Source organism: Physella acuta, unplaced genomic scaffold, assembly GCF_028476545.2.
Source record: "Physella acuta isolate Inbredline_101_S28 unplaced genomic scaffold, ASM2847654v3 ptg002720l, whole genome shotgun sequence".
In the NCBI taxonomy this organism is placed as follows: domain Eukaryota; kingdom Metazoa; phylum Mollusca; class Gastropoda; family Physidae; genus Physella; species Physella acuta.
In genome coordinates this window covers 59994-76970 of record NW_026734150.1, presented here as the reverse complement: position 1 = coordinate 76970, position 16977 = coordinate 59994, and the positions used below count along the sequence as shown (strand labels likewise).

The following is a 16977-nucleotide window of genomic DNA, read 5'->3' as shown; positions in this document are numbered from 1 at the left end:
CGTCACACCATCTGAACCCCCCCCCCCTCCCTCCCCCTCATCACACACCGTCACAAAAGTACGGACCCCCCCCCCCTCCCTCCCACCTACGAATGTGACGTTATTTATAGACGACACCTTTCTTAGTGAAGCCTGAAACTAGATTACTAACTCAAAGTCATTTGGGAAACAACCATTTGGATCTAGTTCTAAAAATAGGCCTACTAAAAATGAGTGTTGTTAATATAATAGTGTTTTCGAATTCAATTTTTATATTGGTATATAAACAATTGATTAAAAATAGATTGTTTTATGATAAGTGGAGTGTGCAAATTAATACAACGTACATTTAAAAGATTCTGAATGAAAAAATTCTTTCGAAATGAAAAATCAAACAGCTTTATCTATACCCGCTTGCATACCAACGTCAAGATGGCTGACGAAGCTTTATCGCGAGCTGGTTTACACTTTGACGAACTTAACAAGATTCGAGTTTTAGAACCAGAAGTAGCACAACAGACAAAAGAATTAAAAGAAGAATGTAAAGAATTCGTTGACCGTGAGTCTTTTTTATATTATGTTTTCAAACTAAATTTAGAGCTTAGATCTAAAAGTCTAAACTACTCTAAAAACTCTAAACTCTAAACTACTCTAAACTAAACCACACCAACAAAAAATGAGACTTGACTTAGCTCTAGAATCTAAACTAGATCTAGATCTCTAGTAGAATCTTAGAATAGACCTAGAATCTAGATGAGATTTATTAGAGATCTAGTTTCTAGTTAGAATGATTTAGACTTTAGGCTACACTGGGTAATCTCATGACATAATACTCGTCGGAAATTATCCAGTAATGTGTCAAAACAGTATTTAAAATGCAACTAAATTTACTAAAAGCAATCTATGCAAATTTTTAGACATTATCATTATGTATTAAAAATAATATGGTGCCAAATAAAATATGGTTAACAGTACTTCTGGCTTCTGGTAGTTTCCAGAACAGCATGACAGACTACGCCATGGTTTTTTATTGCTTTACCATTCTACAATAATAACTGATGCTACATCGTGAGATTACCCTACACTGATTTAGATTTAGGATGTGTTAGATCTCAAATCTACTAAATCTACACTTTTACTTATAGATCTAGCATGGTGTAAGAAAAATTGACTGAAAACAATTAGTAATACCATCTTTTCAGTTTATAGTTAAAAGACCTATATCTAGATCTACCAATACGTTCTATTATTAATATTTTTGTTGATTCAAATTTATCTTACTCAATGGTTTAATTTAGATCAATTAATCATTGATTAGGTATAAGAGTACTATAAGACCTACTTAAAAAATACTAACTTCACAGAAACTCAAGCACTTTAATAGCGGAGTGGGATTGAAGATAATCTTTTTGTTGCTTCTACTACTTGTCAAACCTATTTCATAGTTCATAAAAAAATCTTAAGCGCATATCTTTGAAAATCAACCATAATTATTATTATTAAACTTGACTATATACATAGGGTGTTTTTTTCCCTGCCAACGGTTTAGTAGTTAAGAAATAGTCTGTGTTGAACATAAATGTACTGTAAAATAACTTATTGTCACTGTTACTGTTTGTCTTACAAAATTCTGTTTTTAAAAAGAGTAAGCTGTATCTAAATAAGATTTAAAAAGTTAAATAATACTCGCTTTTTCCATAAATATTGTTAGCTTATCCATAATAAGTTGTTTTTGTTTTACATTGTAACAGCTTAAAAAACATTGTGTAAATGGCTTAAAATGTTTTTTTTTAATCTTTAAAAAACTACCCCAGGAATTGGAGACTTCCAAAAAATAGTTGGAACCTTCATTGATATGGTGGACTCTGTTGCCAAAGAAGTCGAAAAAGAAAAGATGAAAGTAAGTTGTTAGGGTTTTAAAATTCTTTTAACACAATACTGACAAATTCAATATGAGACAATACAACAATGTCAATAAATTATTATTTCTCCAATGTTATTAAAAGGTCAGTAATTGCAACTGTGTTTTGTTACACATTGATTTTCTTATGTGACATACTGTTCAATCAATAAAATGTGTTGCAGGCAATAGGAGCTCGTAACTTGTTGAAGTCTATAGCCAAGCAAAGGGAATCTCAGCAACAACAACTCCTTGCTCTTATCACAGAGAAGAAAATGCAGTTAGAAAGGTGAGCCCTGGTCATTCAGACATTTTAATTGTTGTAAACCTTGGTTATTTACAAAAATGACATACATACATAATATTTAATCTCCGTTTTGTATTTTCAAATAGCAGGATTAGATATTTTCATTTAGTTAATATGTCAGTGGGTTTTTTTTATTTTTTTTTTGTTTGACTGTCATAGACAAAGCAAAACAGATTCTTAAAAAAAAACTTACAAATAATTTTTTATAATTAGCAACATACATTTAGGAGTAGGATAATTTAGTATTTCTTTGAACATATTGTTTGTGTAAAGGACTCAAAGTTCTGTGCCTCTTCCTCACAACAAGACCATCTCCCTTTACTTTACCACCCTCCCCCACCCCCACATGCCTGTTGCTCACTTTCCTCCACCTGTGTCTATAATTGTCCTATCTCTACCCCCAGGTTGAGGATCCAACATGATTCACTAACAAAAGAGGAAGCCGGACAAAATGAATTTATTGAACAACTGGTGTTACAGAAGTGATCAGTTAACTCTTGTTGTGTTTCTTGTTAGTCACCTAAATAAACTCTACCATGTGTACTTTACTAGTTACCATGTTGATTTAAGAGACCAGTCATTAGTTTTTACTGCCGAAGTAAGCTAAACCATTGTCTATTTCCTTTAAATTAAACTATTCAAATTATATTTGATATTTATTAATTTTATATCAAATTAGTAAATTTAAAAAAATGTCTAATAATTATAGGTTAATATATTTTGATAGCTTAAGCTGCCTTTAATTTCCTTTTTTGGCAGTACAGTTTACACATAAATAAAAGATAAGATTAATGTTTCTGAGAACTATTGTAGAATTACAATTCTGTCTAAGTTTGTTGGTTAAGTTTTTATTATGAAATTATTTTTTATCATAAGATTGTTGTACATAAGACTGCAACCTACTACAGGTTATTGTGTACAAACATGGGTGTGTACAAGGGTGAGTGTGTACAAGTGGAGATGGTAATTTGTACTGGTGTGTACAAACACACTTAGTCATGAATCTATGAGATGTGTTTTGGTTTAGATGTGTGCTAGAATATGTGTGTGGTATGGTTGTTGCTGCAGGTAGCAGCATATGTGTAGAGTGGATTTTAGAATGGGAGTGTATGAATGTGAACATGTGTACTGGAATTGTGTACAGAAAAGCTGATTCTGTGATACTTATTACTACAAATAAAATTATTTTTTATTTCATCAAATCTTTGTTTGGTGATGTGTTGCTGTACTGTGTTGTGTGTTGCAATTTCATGTGTGTAATGTTAATGGATCTCTCGATGGAGAATTTACATGACCTGGAAGAAGACAGCAAGAAGATTGGATACACCTGGGGACAGTTGGAGAGACTAGCCCAGGACAGAGACCCCTGTAAAGCTCTTGTCAGCTGCCTTTGTCCCAGGAGTGATGACAGGCAAAACTTACCTAATGTGCCATCTGTGTATGTGTGTGCTGTTTAATGTGTGTGTTGTGTCGGTACAAAGTGTTAATGGTGGCTCAGCCTCATATATAACAGAGGGAGGTCAAACATCAAATTATAAAACAATTAAACATTACTCATATTCACAGTGGCAATGATCTCAAATGAAGAATTTGATGCAGACATCTTTTTAAAAAATACTTTTCTAAAACATACTATTTGCCATTTGCTGTGTGAAACAAAAGATGATGTCTCAGTACATTTTACAATGCTGATTCGGAAAGCATGTCAAACATTTTTGATTTTAAAAAATGTTGACGTTTATTTTAATAACATTGTGCGTGATTTAAAAAAAAAATTTGATGGGCCTCTCGAATAATTTCAAAACTATTCTCAGTAGCGTCCATTTGTAGAAGAGAAAGTTTTGTTTTGTTTACAAGCAGTTCATGGCCCAAGGGACGTAATTCAAACTTCACACCGAATAGTGATATAAACACGATTACGTTACTTGGATATAAAAAAAAATAAAACTTGTTTTGACTGATTTGGGAATATTACCAACCTGTAAAGTAAAAAATATATACTTTAAAAGAAAAACAACCAGTTACAGTTATTATGTCTCTTAGGTTAAATAATATTAAGACAACCGTTAATCAGTGGCGTAGCGAAGTCGGGTGTCACCCGGTGCGGCACTTAATGGTGTCACCCCCCAGAGGCGTAGTGACCCTTTCCGGGGACAAACTTTCAATTTTCGATTTTCACCCCCCCCCCTCCCCCCTCAAACTTTCGGTTTGCACCTCTTAAAATACTATTTAACACTCGAACAAATCACTTAAATTAGTGGAATTCTCATTTTTCTCTATATATTTTGCTTTTTTTGTCTTGGTGTCTTCCCCCTAAATGGTGTCACCCGGTGCGGTCCCATGTAGTAGATTACCCTTCCGGAACTCGCGGTGCAGGGGGCTGGTAAAGTAGAGTAGGCCTACTTCTGTTTCAAGACTGTGTGTGTAGGAAATATTTTTTTCATCATTTTTCAGATTTTTATCTATAATTATTAGCCAAGTATTCTGTCTTTTGTGTCACTTCTCAGCTCCTCGGTAGTATAGTGGTAAGTATCCCCGCCTGTCACGCGGGAGACCGGGGTTCGATTCCCCGCCGGGGAGGAATTTATTTTTTCTATTATAAAACAAAAAGGAAATACCATAAAATTATAACATTGACAAAATACGATGACGCCATTCCCGAAATTTTATGCCATCGCTTCTGCTTACGTCAGTAGTTCTTGTGTAGAACGCATCTGGTTGTTTAGCTTGGAAAGAGATAAACATTCAATATTTTCTCGAATCAATTTTTCCTTGAGAATTATAATCACATTCCCTATTAGGTAAGCTCCTTATAATGAACAATAGCCTAATGAGCAGTTTCCAGTGTCGTCTTGGACTGTTCTATTATGGTTTACTTAGGGAGAAAATGGTTTCATGTAGAATCTAGATCTGGAGATCTAGAGTCTAGCTAGATCTAGATCTACACTGAAGGTGTCTAATCTAGATCTAGATCTGGATTCTAGATCTAGTATCAGGTTCTGGTTCACTACTAGATAGAATACTAGATCTAGACTAGATATAAATTCTAGATCTACCAATAGATCTTGACTATTAGTTATAATGTAAACCTGGTCTATAGACAACTGGCTTTTATTGAAATTTATAAATCAGGGTTTCTTTCAGGCAGTGCCCCACTCCCAACAGATGCCTGTATCTGTTACATACATCAGGGTACTAAAAAGTATATTAAATTATAATGGTGATAATCTAAGTGAGAAACGTTATCCGCTTAATGCTCTGTGTAAAGGTGGAATTGTAGCAGTTGCATCGGGATAATCCTTTTGTAACACGTTAAACACCATTTAGGCAATATTTATTTTGTAGTATAGTCTGGTAACCTTGTTCTTTAAGTTGGGATAAGGCTACACGTTATTAGAGAATAGCTTAGAAGTTTAATTTCCTATATGTTAAGTAAGTAGATTTTCCTTTCGAACCTGACAGTCCATGGGGCAGGTGAAGTAGATTTAACCTGTTTCTGTGACCTCAGCATTTAAAGGGATAATGTGGTCAGCACTATGTCCAGCCCCTTTAGTATCCCTAACGTGATTTAAGGTACTCATCAGAGCTGGGTGGCCTCAGGGACTTTTCACGCACCTGAACCAGGATTCGAACTCGAGACTATCGGGTTAGCAAATAATGCCAAATATGCTCTACCATTCGACCACGCCCTTTTTTTTATTACAGTTTTGGTCAATTTTGTAAGGATTTTGATTACAGTTTAGGTCAATTTTGTAAGGATTCTGATTACAGTTTAGGTCAATTTTGTAGGGATTTTGATTACAGTTTAGGTCAATTTTGTAAGGATTTTGATTTAGCTCAATTTAGCGCAATAAAATTTATTTTCTCTCCAGACATGACGATCCACGACGAGTAAAATGGTGACCTACATCACGACAAGATGGAAACGTAAACTTCCGGTTCCATGTTACTTCCGGTGTTTCACTTTCCTTCTCTGTAAGTACCCGGACATGTCCGATGTAGGAAGGGAGGGTGGGAGTAGGTTGATAGAAGGTTTGGTTGTTCCTGGGATAGGGTTGACGGGAGAGGGGGTTGGTAGGTTACTTCAGGTCTGGGGTGGGTCGGTTTAGTTAATCCAGGTGTGGGGTGTTCTTGTTATAGGATGTCATCCAACCACGCCCCTGCACATTCCGGCTCTCATGGCAACATACAGACTAAGCAGTTCCAGGGGTGTCGCACAGAGGCGACAAACTTTTCGATTTGCACCCACCCCTCAAACTTTCGATTTGCACCCCACCCCCTCAAACTTTCGATTTGCACCCCCCCTCCCCATGATTTCGATTTACACCCCCCCCCCCTCAAACTTTCAATTTATTTTTCCAACCCATTTTGGCGCCCCCTAAGGTCGGCGCCCGGGGACATATGTCCCCCCTCGCTACGCTATTGTTGTCGCAAGAGTGGCAGATATTTTATGACTGTTGATATCCTCGATACTGTAAGCAATAGATATTAGTGTATGTAGGATGTTTTCATAGCATCAAGCGATCGTTAAAGCCAATTGTAATGTCAATGAGTGCGTTGGTATTTAAGTGGTAGTAGTCTCTTCTACAAATCAAAGGTGTCTAAGGGTCTACCATGTGTCACAAAGTCGGGGGACATCTTCGTTGGTGTCACCATTTTGGTTGGTGTCACCATCTAGGTTGGTGCTACTGTCTTGGTTAGTGTCACCATATTGGTTAATGTCATCTAGATGGGTGTCACCATTTTGGTTGGTGTTACCCTACCTTTCCAGCTCACCCTCTGACACCACTGGAGATGTTTTTAATGGGAGTTTTAAAAGCCAACTAGCCAACATTGCGTTTCGTTTACGCCAAATTAGCATTAAGATTAGGTCCAGGAATTGATTTAGCAGCATTAGAGTTAGCAAAGTTTGAAACCTGCCGAGATTTTACATAATTTTTGTCAAGTACCATTAACATACTCGGGCATGACACGTGTCAAATTGTAACGTGACCAAACGGTCCATGGGGCAGGCGAAGTAGAGCTCACCTCTTCTTTGACCTCGGTATATGAAAGTATATTGTGGTCAGCACTATGCCCAGCCGCCTATATTTTCACCGAGTCAGGTACCCGATACAGCTGAGTAGGCTCAGAGACGTCTTAAAGACTAGAGCACGGGATCCGAACTCGAGACTTTCAAGTTTGCTGTCGTGTGTTCTATAATGTGACATGTGACGAACATCTAAATGCCCCTCCCACAGGCGTGGCTACTGTGACTGACGTGACCGTGGGTATCAACATGGACTGGGAGACGGTGGAGGACTTCTGCACCCTCAGCGAGACCATAGGGAGGTCTTACAAGGATGTCAACCTGGGGCTCATGCGCTACAAGCAACAGTGCAAGTGAGTACTCATTACCTCTCCCATTACACACCTCCCCACTACACACACCTCCACCACTACACTCCTCCCGCACTTCCTCCACTACACATTACCTCCAATACACACCTCCCCCACTACACACCTCCACACTACAAACCTGCCCAACTACACACTACAAACCTGCCCAACTACACACCTCCCCCACTACACACCTCCCACACTACACACCTCCCACACTACACACCTCCCCCACTACACACCTCCCCCACTACACATCTCCCACACTACACACCTCCCTCACTCACACCTCCCCCACTACACACCTCCACCACTACACACCTCCCCACTACACACCTCCCCCACTACACACCCCCACCACTACTCACCTCCCCCACTACAAACCTCCCCCACTACACACCTCCCCCACTACACACCTCCCCCACTACACACCTCCCCAACTACACACCTCCACCACTACACACCTCCTCCACTACACACCTCCACCACTGCACACCTCCCCCACTACACACCTCCCCCACTACACACCCCCACCACTACTCACCTCCCCCACTACAAACCTCCCCCACTACACACCTCCACCACTACAAACCTCACCACTACTCACCTCCCCCACTACACACCTCCCCCACTACACACCTCCCCCACTACACACCTCCCCCACTACACACCTCCCCCACTACACACCTCCCCCACTACACACCTCCGGCACTACAAACCCCCACCACTACTCACCTCCCCCACTACACACCTCCCCCACTACACACCTCCTCCACTACACACCTCCCCCACTAAACACCTCCCCCACTACACACCTCCCCCGCTACAACCCCCCCCCACTACACGCCTCCCCCACTACACACCTCCCCCGCTACAACCCCCCCCCCTCTACACACCTCCCCAACTACACACCTCCCCCACTACACACCTCCCCCGCTACAACCCCCCCACCCACTACACGCCTCCCCAACTACACACCTCCCCCACTACACACCTCCCCTGCTACAACCCCCCCACTACACGCCTCCCCTACTACACGCCTCCCCCACTACACACCTCCCCCGCTACACCCCCCCTCTACACATCTCCCCAACTACACACCTCCACCACTGCACACCTCCCCCACTACACACCTCCCCCACTACACACCTCCCCCACTACACACCTCCGGCACTACAAAACCCCACCACTACTCACCTCCCCCACTACACACCTCCCCCACTACACTCCTCCCCCACTACACACCTCCCCCACTTCACACCTCCACCACTACACTCCTCCCCCACTACACACACCTCCAACACTACACACCTCCCCCACTACACACCTCCCCCACTACACACCTCCCCCACTTCACACCTCCCCCACTACACATCTCCCCCACTACTCACCTCCCCCACTACACACCTCCCCCACTTCACACCTCCCCCACTACACATCTCCCCAACTACACACCTCCCCCACTACACACCTCCCCCACTACACACCTCCCCCACTACACACCTCCCCCACTACACACGCCCCCGCTACAACCCCCCCCCTCTAAACACCTCCCCAACTACACACCTCCACCACTACACACCTCCTCCACTACACACCTCCCCCACCACACACCTCCCCACCACATACCCCCCCACCACACACCTCCCCCAGCATATACCTCCCCCACCACACCACCCCCCTCCTACACCCACCTCTATTGAATGCCAACAGAGACTTTGAAAAGTTCATCAAGTGTGTGGGCTATGTCCGGGGTCACAGGGAAAAGGTGGCCAACCTCAACATCCCCCCCTACGACAAATTCTTCCCCGACCTGGACGACTGGCGCTACGCTGGCTTCCACTTCTGCAACAGTTACCTCCCGTTACGTGAGTTGGATTGTAGTACTCATCATTGGGGTGGATGTTTATGATTGTGGTACTCAAGATTGGGGTGGATGTTTATGATTGTAGAACTTATGATTGGGGTGGATGTTTATGATTGTAGTACTCATGATTGGGATGGATGTTTATGATTGTAGAACTTATGATTGAGTAATGTTTGTGATTGTAGTACTCATGATTGGAGTGGATGTTTATGATTGTGGTATTCATTATTGGGTGTGGATGTTTATGATTGTTCCGGAGGCGTCTCAACCTACCCTTCCTGGCGCCCGGGGACAAACTTTCAATTTGCACCCCCCCTCGAACTTTTCATTTGCACCCCCCCCCCCCCCTCAAACTTTCAATTTGGCGCCCCCCCCCCCCTGATGATTGGGGTGGATGTTTATGATTGTAGTATTCATGTTTAAGGAAATATTTTGTGCTCAAGAATGTGGTATATTTGTTTATAAAATAAATTCATAATTGTGGTAGATTGGTTTATAACTGTTGTACTCATGATCAAGATATATTTGTTTATGATTGCAGTACTGACTAGTGTGGTTGATTTTTCTGTGATTGCTGTACTCATTAATGTGACTGACTTTTTTTTATGATTGCTGTTATCATAATAATGGCTCTTTTTTAATGGTTGTTACACTATGTACGCTCATAGTTTCGATTAATTTAAATACTTATGATTTTGTCGAATTTGTTTATGATCATAATTCTCATGACAGTAATTTAAAAAAAAATTGTGTTCTTATGAAACGCCGGCAAGATTTACAGTACGAGTGCATGTTTTTTTGTTTGTTTGTTTTTCTGTTGGAATCGTGGGCGGGATAAGGACTTTGGCTGTGGTGGAGATCTATGGTGTATTGGTAGTAGAAATAGTCTCGATTAAGGACAACACTAGGGTTAAACTTGTGGGTACGGTTAATTTAAGGCAAGGATAAAAAAAAAACCGCGATATCAGCAAGATTAAATATTGAATACGTCCGTATATTGTTTTAATAATCATAAATTTAAGGCATCTGAATGCTAGCTTAAATGTATTGAATCGTTATATATTTAATATAAAAAATATTAAGAAAGTAACCCCTCCTGTCCAATATGTCCACACGACTAATGAACACGTCACTGCGATCTCCTTTGAAACCTGATGCCCACCGTCATTAAAAAAGCGTCTTTACCCTACCCCCATTTTCACCAATCAGTTAAAGTTTCTCCCTTCTCTTCTATACTCACATACAACCCCCACCCCCCCCCCCCCCGAGCCAATCTTCCCTCTGCTAGTTATAATACCAAAAAAAATCTCCCCCACCCCCCAACACACACATATAGTTACACACTTGATATCACCCACATTTTTTTGTACACATTTACCTCTCACACCCCCCCCCCCCCTCATGTAGTTGAAAGGATGTTTCCTCCCGAGAAGAGTATGGACACCTGCGTGGTCCCTAAAGAGCAGTGTAAAACTGACTTCATCAAGGACTCAGACGTGGTGTTGCTGAAAGACGCCGTGGAGAAGTGGGACGAGGCCAAGGCGAAGACTTTATCGTGCAAGTAAGTGTGTCTGTGTCTGTCTGTGTGTGTGTGTCTGTGCTTTCGTGTGTCTGTGTGTCTGTGCTTGTGTGTGTGTATGTATAGTGTCTGCTTGGGTGTGTGTCTGTGTCTGTTTGTGTGTGGCTGTGTTATTGTGCTTGTGTGTGTGTGTGTGTATGTGTGTGTGTGTCTGTGAATGTAATTTTGTGCTTTTTCTTGGGCTTGTGTGTCTGTGCTTGTGTGCGTGTTTGTGTGTCTGTCTGCGTGTGTTATTGTGTGTGTCTGCTTTTGTAATTTAGTGTTTTCGCTTGCGTGTCTGTGTGTGCTTGCGTGTACGAACCTCACATAACCCACAGACTACAACTCCTACTAACTTCAATCAGTTCTTCAAATAACCGTTTCTCATCATTAATAATTTGTGTTTTTCCTCTTCAACAATAAATGTTTGCTAGCCCTGCTCCCTACCAAATATTTCAGAGGTTGATTTCTTTTCAGTATGATGGCCCCTTATACCAACTGTATGGCCCCTTATACCATTTGTATTGTGATGGCCCCTTATACCAACTGTATTGTGATGGCCCCTTATACCAACTGTATGGCCCCTTATACCATTTGTATTGTGATGGCCCCTTATACCAACTGTATTGTGATGGCCCCTTATACCAACTGTATTGTGATGGCCCCTTATACCAACTGTATTGCTTTATTTTCAGAGTGATGGCCCCTTATACCAACTGTATTGCTCTATTTTCAGAGTGATGGCCCCTTATACCAACTGTATTGCTTTATTTTCAGAGTAATGGCCCCTTATACTAACTGTATTGCTGTATTTTCAGAGTGATGGCCCCTTATACCAACTGTATTGCTCTATTTTCAGAGTGATGGCCCCTTATACCAACTGTATTGCTTTATTTTCAGAGTGATGGCCCCTTATACCAACTGTATTGCTCTATTTTCAGAGTGATGGCCCCTTATACCAACTGTATTGCTTTATTTTCAGAGTAATGGCCCCTTATACTAACTGTATTGCTGTATTTTCAGAGTGATGGCCCCTTATACCAACTGTATTGCTCTATTTTCAGAGTGATGGCCCCTTATACCAACTGTATTGCTCTATTTTCAGAGTGATGGCCCCTTATACCAACTGTATTGCTCTATTTTCAGAGTGATGGCCCCTTATACCAACTGTATTGCTCTATTTTCAGAGTGATGGCCCCTTATACCAACTGTATTGCTCTATTTTCAGAGTGATGGCCCCTTATACCAACTGTATTTCTCTATTTTCAGAGTGATGGCACCTTATACCAACTGTATTGCTCTATTTTCAGAGTGATGGTCCCTTATACCAACTGTATTGCTCTATTTTCAGAGTGATGGCCCCTTATACGAACTGTATTGCTCTATTTTCAGAGTGATGGCCCCTTATACCAACCGTATTTCTCTATTTTCAGAGTGATGGCACCTTATACCAACTGTATTGCTCTATTTTCAGAGTGATGGTCCCTTATACCAACTGTATTGCTCTATTTTCAGAGTGATGGCCCCTTATACCAACTGTATTGCTCTATTTTCAGAGTGATGGCCCCTTATACTAACTGTATTGCTCTATTTTCAGAGTGATGGCCCCTTATACGAACTGTATTGCTCTATTACCAACTGTATTGCTCTATTTTCAGAGTGATGGCCCCTTATACCAACTGTATTGCTCTATTTTCAGAGTGATGGCCCCTTATACCAACTGTATTGCTCTATTTTCAGAGTGATGGCCCCTTATACCAACTGTATTGCTCTATTTTCAGAGTGATGGCCCCTTATACCAACTGTATTGCTCTATTTTCAGAGTGATGGCCCCTTATACCAACTGTATTGCTCTATTTTCAGAGTGATGGCCCCTTATACCAACTGTATTGCTCTATTTTCAGAGTGATGGCCCCTTATACCAACTGTATTGCTCTATTTTCAGAGTGATGGCCCCTTATACTAACTGTATTGCTCTATTTTCAGAGTGATGGCCCCTTATACCAACTGTATTGCTCTATTACCAACTGTATTGCTCTATTTTCAGAGTGATGGCCCCTTATACCAACTGTATTGCTCTATTTTCAGAGTGATGGCCCCTTATACCAACTGTATTGCTCTATTTTCAGAGTGATGGCCCCTTATACCAACTGTATTGCTCTATTTTCAGAGTGATGGCCCCTTATACCAACTGTATTGCTCTATTTTCAGAGTGATGGCCCCTTATACCAACTGTATTGCTCTATTTTCAGAGTGATGGCCCCTTATACCAACTGTATTGCTCTATTTTCAGAGTGATGGCCCCTTATACCAACTGTATTGCTCTATTTTCAGAGTGATGGCCCCTTATGCCAACTGTATTGCTCTATTTTCAGAGTGATGGCCCCTTATACCAACTGTATTGCTCTATTACCAACTGTCTTGCTCTATTACCAACTGTATTGCTCTATTTTCAGAGTGATGGCCCCTTATACCAACTGTATTGCTCAAGCTTACATCAAATGTAGTGAGGACTTCAGACTGCTTGTTGAGTATGAGCTGGCTAAATATGGAGGGTGAGTAGGTGGGGGGGGGGGGCTAAGTGGAGGGTGAGTAGGGGGCCTAGGTGTGGGGTGAGTAGATGGGGGGGCTAAGTGGAGGGTGAGTAGGGGGCCTAGGTGTGGGGTGAGTAGGGGGCCTAGGTGGAGGGTGAGTAGGGGGCCTAGGTGTGGGGTGAGTAGGTGGGGGGGCCTAGGTGTGGGGTGAGTAGGTGGGGGGGGGGCTAAGTGGAGGGTGAGTAGGGGGCCTAGGTGTGGGGTGAGTAGGGGGCCTAGGTGTGGGGTGAGTAGGTGGGGGGCCTAGGTGTGGGGTGAGTAGGTGGGGGGCTAAGTGGAGGGTGAGTAGGGGGCCTAGGTGTGGGGTGAGTAGGTGGGGGGGCCTAGGTGTGGGGTGAGTAGGGGGCCTAGGTGTGGGGTGAGTAGGGGGCCTAGGTGTGGGGTGAGTAGGTGGGGGGGGCCTAGGTGTGGGGTGAGTAGGTGGGGGGGCCTAGGTGTGGGGTGAGTAGGTGGGGGGCCTAGGTGTGGGGTGAGTAGGGGGCCTAGGTGTGGGGTGAGTAGGTGGGGGGGCCTAGGTGTTGGGTGAGTAGGGGGCCTAGGTGTGGGGTGAGTAGGTGGGGGGGCCTAGGTGGGGGGGCCTAGGTGTGGGGTGAGTAGGGGGCCTAGGTGTGGGGTGAGTAGGTGGGGGGGCCTAGGTGTGGGGTGAGTAGGTGGGGGGGCCTAGGTGTGAGGTGAGTAGGTGGGGGGCCTAGGTGTGGGGTGAGTAGGGGGCCTAGGTGTGGGGTGAGTAGGTGGGGGGCCTAGGTGTGGGGTGAGTAGGGGGCCTAGGTGTGGGGTGAGTAGGTGGGGGGGCCTAGGTGTGGGGTGAGTAGGTGGGGGGGCCTAGGTGTGGGGTGAGTAGGGGGCCTAGGTGTGGGGTGAGTAGGGGGGGGCCTAGGTGTGGGGTGAGTAGGGGGCCTAGGTGTGGGGTGAGTAGGGGGCCTAGGTGGAGGGTGAGTAGGTGGGGGGCCTAGGTGTGGGGTGAGTAGGGGGCCTAGGTGTGGGGTGAGTAGGGGGCCTAGGTGGAGGGTGAGTAGGTGGGGGGGGCTAAGTGGAGGGTGAGTAGGGGGCCTAGGTGTGGGGTGAGTAGGGGGCCTAGGTGGAGGGTGAGTAGGTGGGGGGGCTAAGTGGAGGGTGAGTAGGGGGCCTAGGTGTGGGGTGAGTAGGGGGCCTAGGTGGAGGGTGAGTAGGTGGGGGGGCTAAGTGGAGGGTGAGTAGGGGGCCTAGGTGTGGGGTGAGTAGGGGGCCTAGGTGGAGGGTGAGTAGGTGGGGGGGCTAAGTGGAGGGTGAGTAGGGGGCCTAGGTGTGGGTGAGTAGGTGGGGGGCTAAGTGGAGGGTGAGTAGGTGGGGGGGGGGGCTAAGTGGAGGGTGAGTAGGTGGGGGGGGGGGCTAAGTGGAGGGTGAGTAGGGGGCCTAGGTGTGGGGTGAGTAGGGGGCCTAGGTGTGGGGTAAGTAGGTGGGGGGGGGCTAAGTGGAGGGTGAGTAGGTGGGGGGGGGGGCTAAGTGGAGGGTAAGTAGGGGGCCTAGGTGTGGGGTGAGTAGGTGGGGGGGGGGGCTAAGTGGAGGGTGAGTAGGGGGCCTAGGTGTGGGGTGAGTAGGTGGGGGGGGGCTAAGTGGAGGGTGAGTAGGGGGCCTAGGTGTGGGGTGAGTAGGCGGCCTAGGTGTGGGGTGAGTAGGTGGGGGGCCTAGGTGTGGGGTGAGTAGGTGGGGGGGGCCTAGGTGTGGGGTGAGTAGGTGGGGGGCCTAGGTGTGGGGTGAGTAGGGGGCCTAGGTGTGGGGTGAGTAGGTGGGGGGGCCTAGGTGTGGGGTGAGTAGGGGGCCTAGGTGTGGGGTGAGTAGGTGGGGGGGGGGCCTAGGTGTGGGGTGAGTAGGTGGGGGTGCTAAGTGGAGGGTGAGTAGGGGGCCTAGGTGTGGGGTGAGTAGGTGGGGGGCTAGGTGTGGGGTGAGTAGGTGGGGGTGCTAAGTGGAGGGTGAGTAGGGGGCCTAGGTGTGGGGTGAGTAGGGGGCCTAGGTGTGGGGTGAGTAGGTGGGGGGGCCTAGGTGTGGGGTGAGTAGGTGGGGGTGCTAGGTGGAGGATGAGTAGGGGGCCTAGGTGTGGGGTGAGTAGGGGGCCTAGGTGTGGGGTGAGTAGGGGGCCTAGGTGTGGGGTGAGTAGGTGGGGGTGCTAAGTGGAGGGTGAGTAGGGGGCCTAGGTGTGGGGTGAGTAGGGGGCCTAGGTGTGGGGTGAGTAGGTGGGGGTGCTAAGTGGAGGGTGAGTAGGGGGCCTAGGTGTGGGGTGAGTAGGTGGGGGGGCTAGGTGTGGGGTGAGTAGGTGGGGGTGCTAAGTGGAGGGTGAGTAGGGGGCCTAGGTGTGGGGTGAGTAGGTGGGGGGAGCTAAGTGGAGGGTGAGTGGGGGGCCTAGGTGTGGGGTGAGTAGGTGGGGGGGGGGGGGGCTAAGTGGAGGGTGAGTAGGGGGCCTAGGTGCGGGGTGAGTGTGGGTCCTAGGTGTGGGGTGAGTGGGGGGCCTAGGTAGAGGGTGTGTGTGGAGAGGGGGGTGAGTAGAGGCCTGGGTGTGGGTAGGGGATTAGTAGAGACCTATGTGTGTGGCGAGGGAGGTGAGTAGAGGCCTATATATATATAGGCTATATATATATATAGGCTATATATATATAGGCTATATATATATATATATATATATATATAATGTATGTATGTATATATTTCAGAGATTGTCTAGAGGCAGCACAAGTCCAGTCCCCTGTGGTAGCGGTCAGCAGATGTGATCCCAGATACCGTTCTCGGGACCGCACTATCTCTGGCACCGCCTCTCAAAGTTCTGGCATCGTCCCCCTCACCATCCTTGTCGCTGTCGTCAGCCGTCTCATCATTGCTAGCCTCTGACCCATTCATTCGTCGTCAATCGTTGTCCATGCCATCAGCAGATGTACCGTGTCTTTAACCCATTTAGCCGTCAACCCTTTAAAATGGTCAGCCTCTTACAGTCCTTTGACTTTCCTAAAACTTTGCGTGCTATGTATGATTTGTAGCCATTGATGTATAATCACAATCAGATTAATGAAGAAATGCACTCAATATTATATTTGCATGATTAATTTTTAAACCCAGTGGGTTTTTTTTAAAATATCTCAAATGTAGTTAATTTTTTTATATTTTCTTTTTTTTTTTTTTTTTTTTTTTAATTTTTTTTTAATTTTTTTTTTTTAATGAGGATATGGTATTCTTTATTACCTTTTACTTTTTAAAAAAAGGTTTCATAATAATTATATATTTTTAAGAGAATAAATTTCTATTGTTAATTTAGAATAGTTTTTATTAATTTAAAAAATTGTGTTCCCTTGTGTATGACATATCTTTTGAATTGCTTTATTCTGAGAGGCAATGTAAATAAAAGTTTGTATAATGCAGTCTAGGATA

At 44.5% G+C, this 16977-nt stretch overlaps 2 protein-coding genes across 2 annotated transcripts; both read left to right on the top strand.

The window, feature by feature from the left end:
* Positions 1–390: 390 nt before the first annotated feature.
* On the top strand, positions 391–3382 carry LOC131934036 (intraflagellar transport protein 20 homolog). Its single transcript, XM_059290452.1, has 4 exons — positions 391–538; positions 1794–1879; positions 2065–2168; positions 2591–3382. The coding sequence occupies exons 1-4, from the start codon at positions 412–414 to the stop codon at positions 2670–2672; spliced, it is 399 nt and encodes a 132-aa protein (XP_059146435.1). The 5' UTR covers positions 391–411; the 3' UTR covers positions 2673–3382.
* A 1506-nt stretch (positions 3383–4888) lies between these two features.
* Positions 4889–16698, top strand: LOC131934039 (uncharacterized). The gene is made up of 7 exons (XM_059290454.1): positions 4889–4987; positions 6059–6161; positions 7427–7568; positions 9279–9433; positions 10840–10993; positions 13447–13545; positions 16269–16698. Exons 2-7 carry the CDS (start codon positions 6083–6085, stop codon positions 16441–16443), a joined length of 804 nt encoding a protein of 267 aa, XP_059146437.1. The 5' UTR covers positions 4889–4987; positions 6059–6082; the 3' UTR covers positions 16444–16698.
* The last annotated feature ends 279 nt before the right edge of the window (positions 16699–16977 follow it).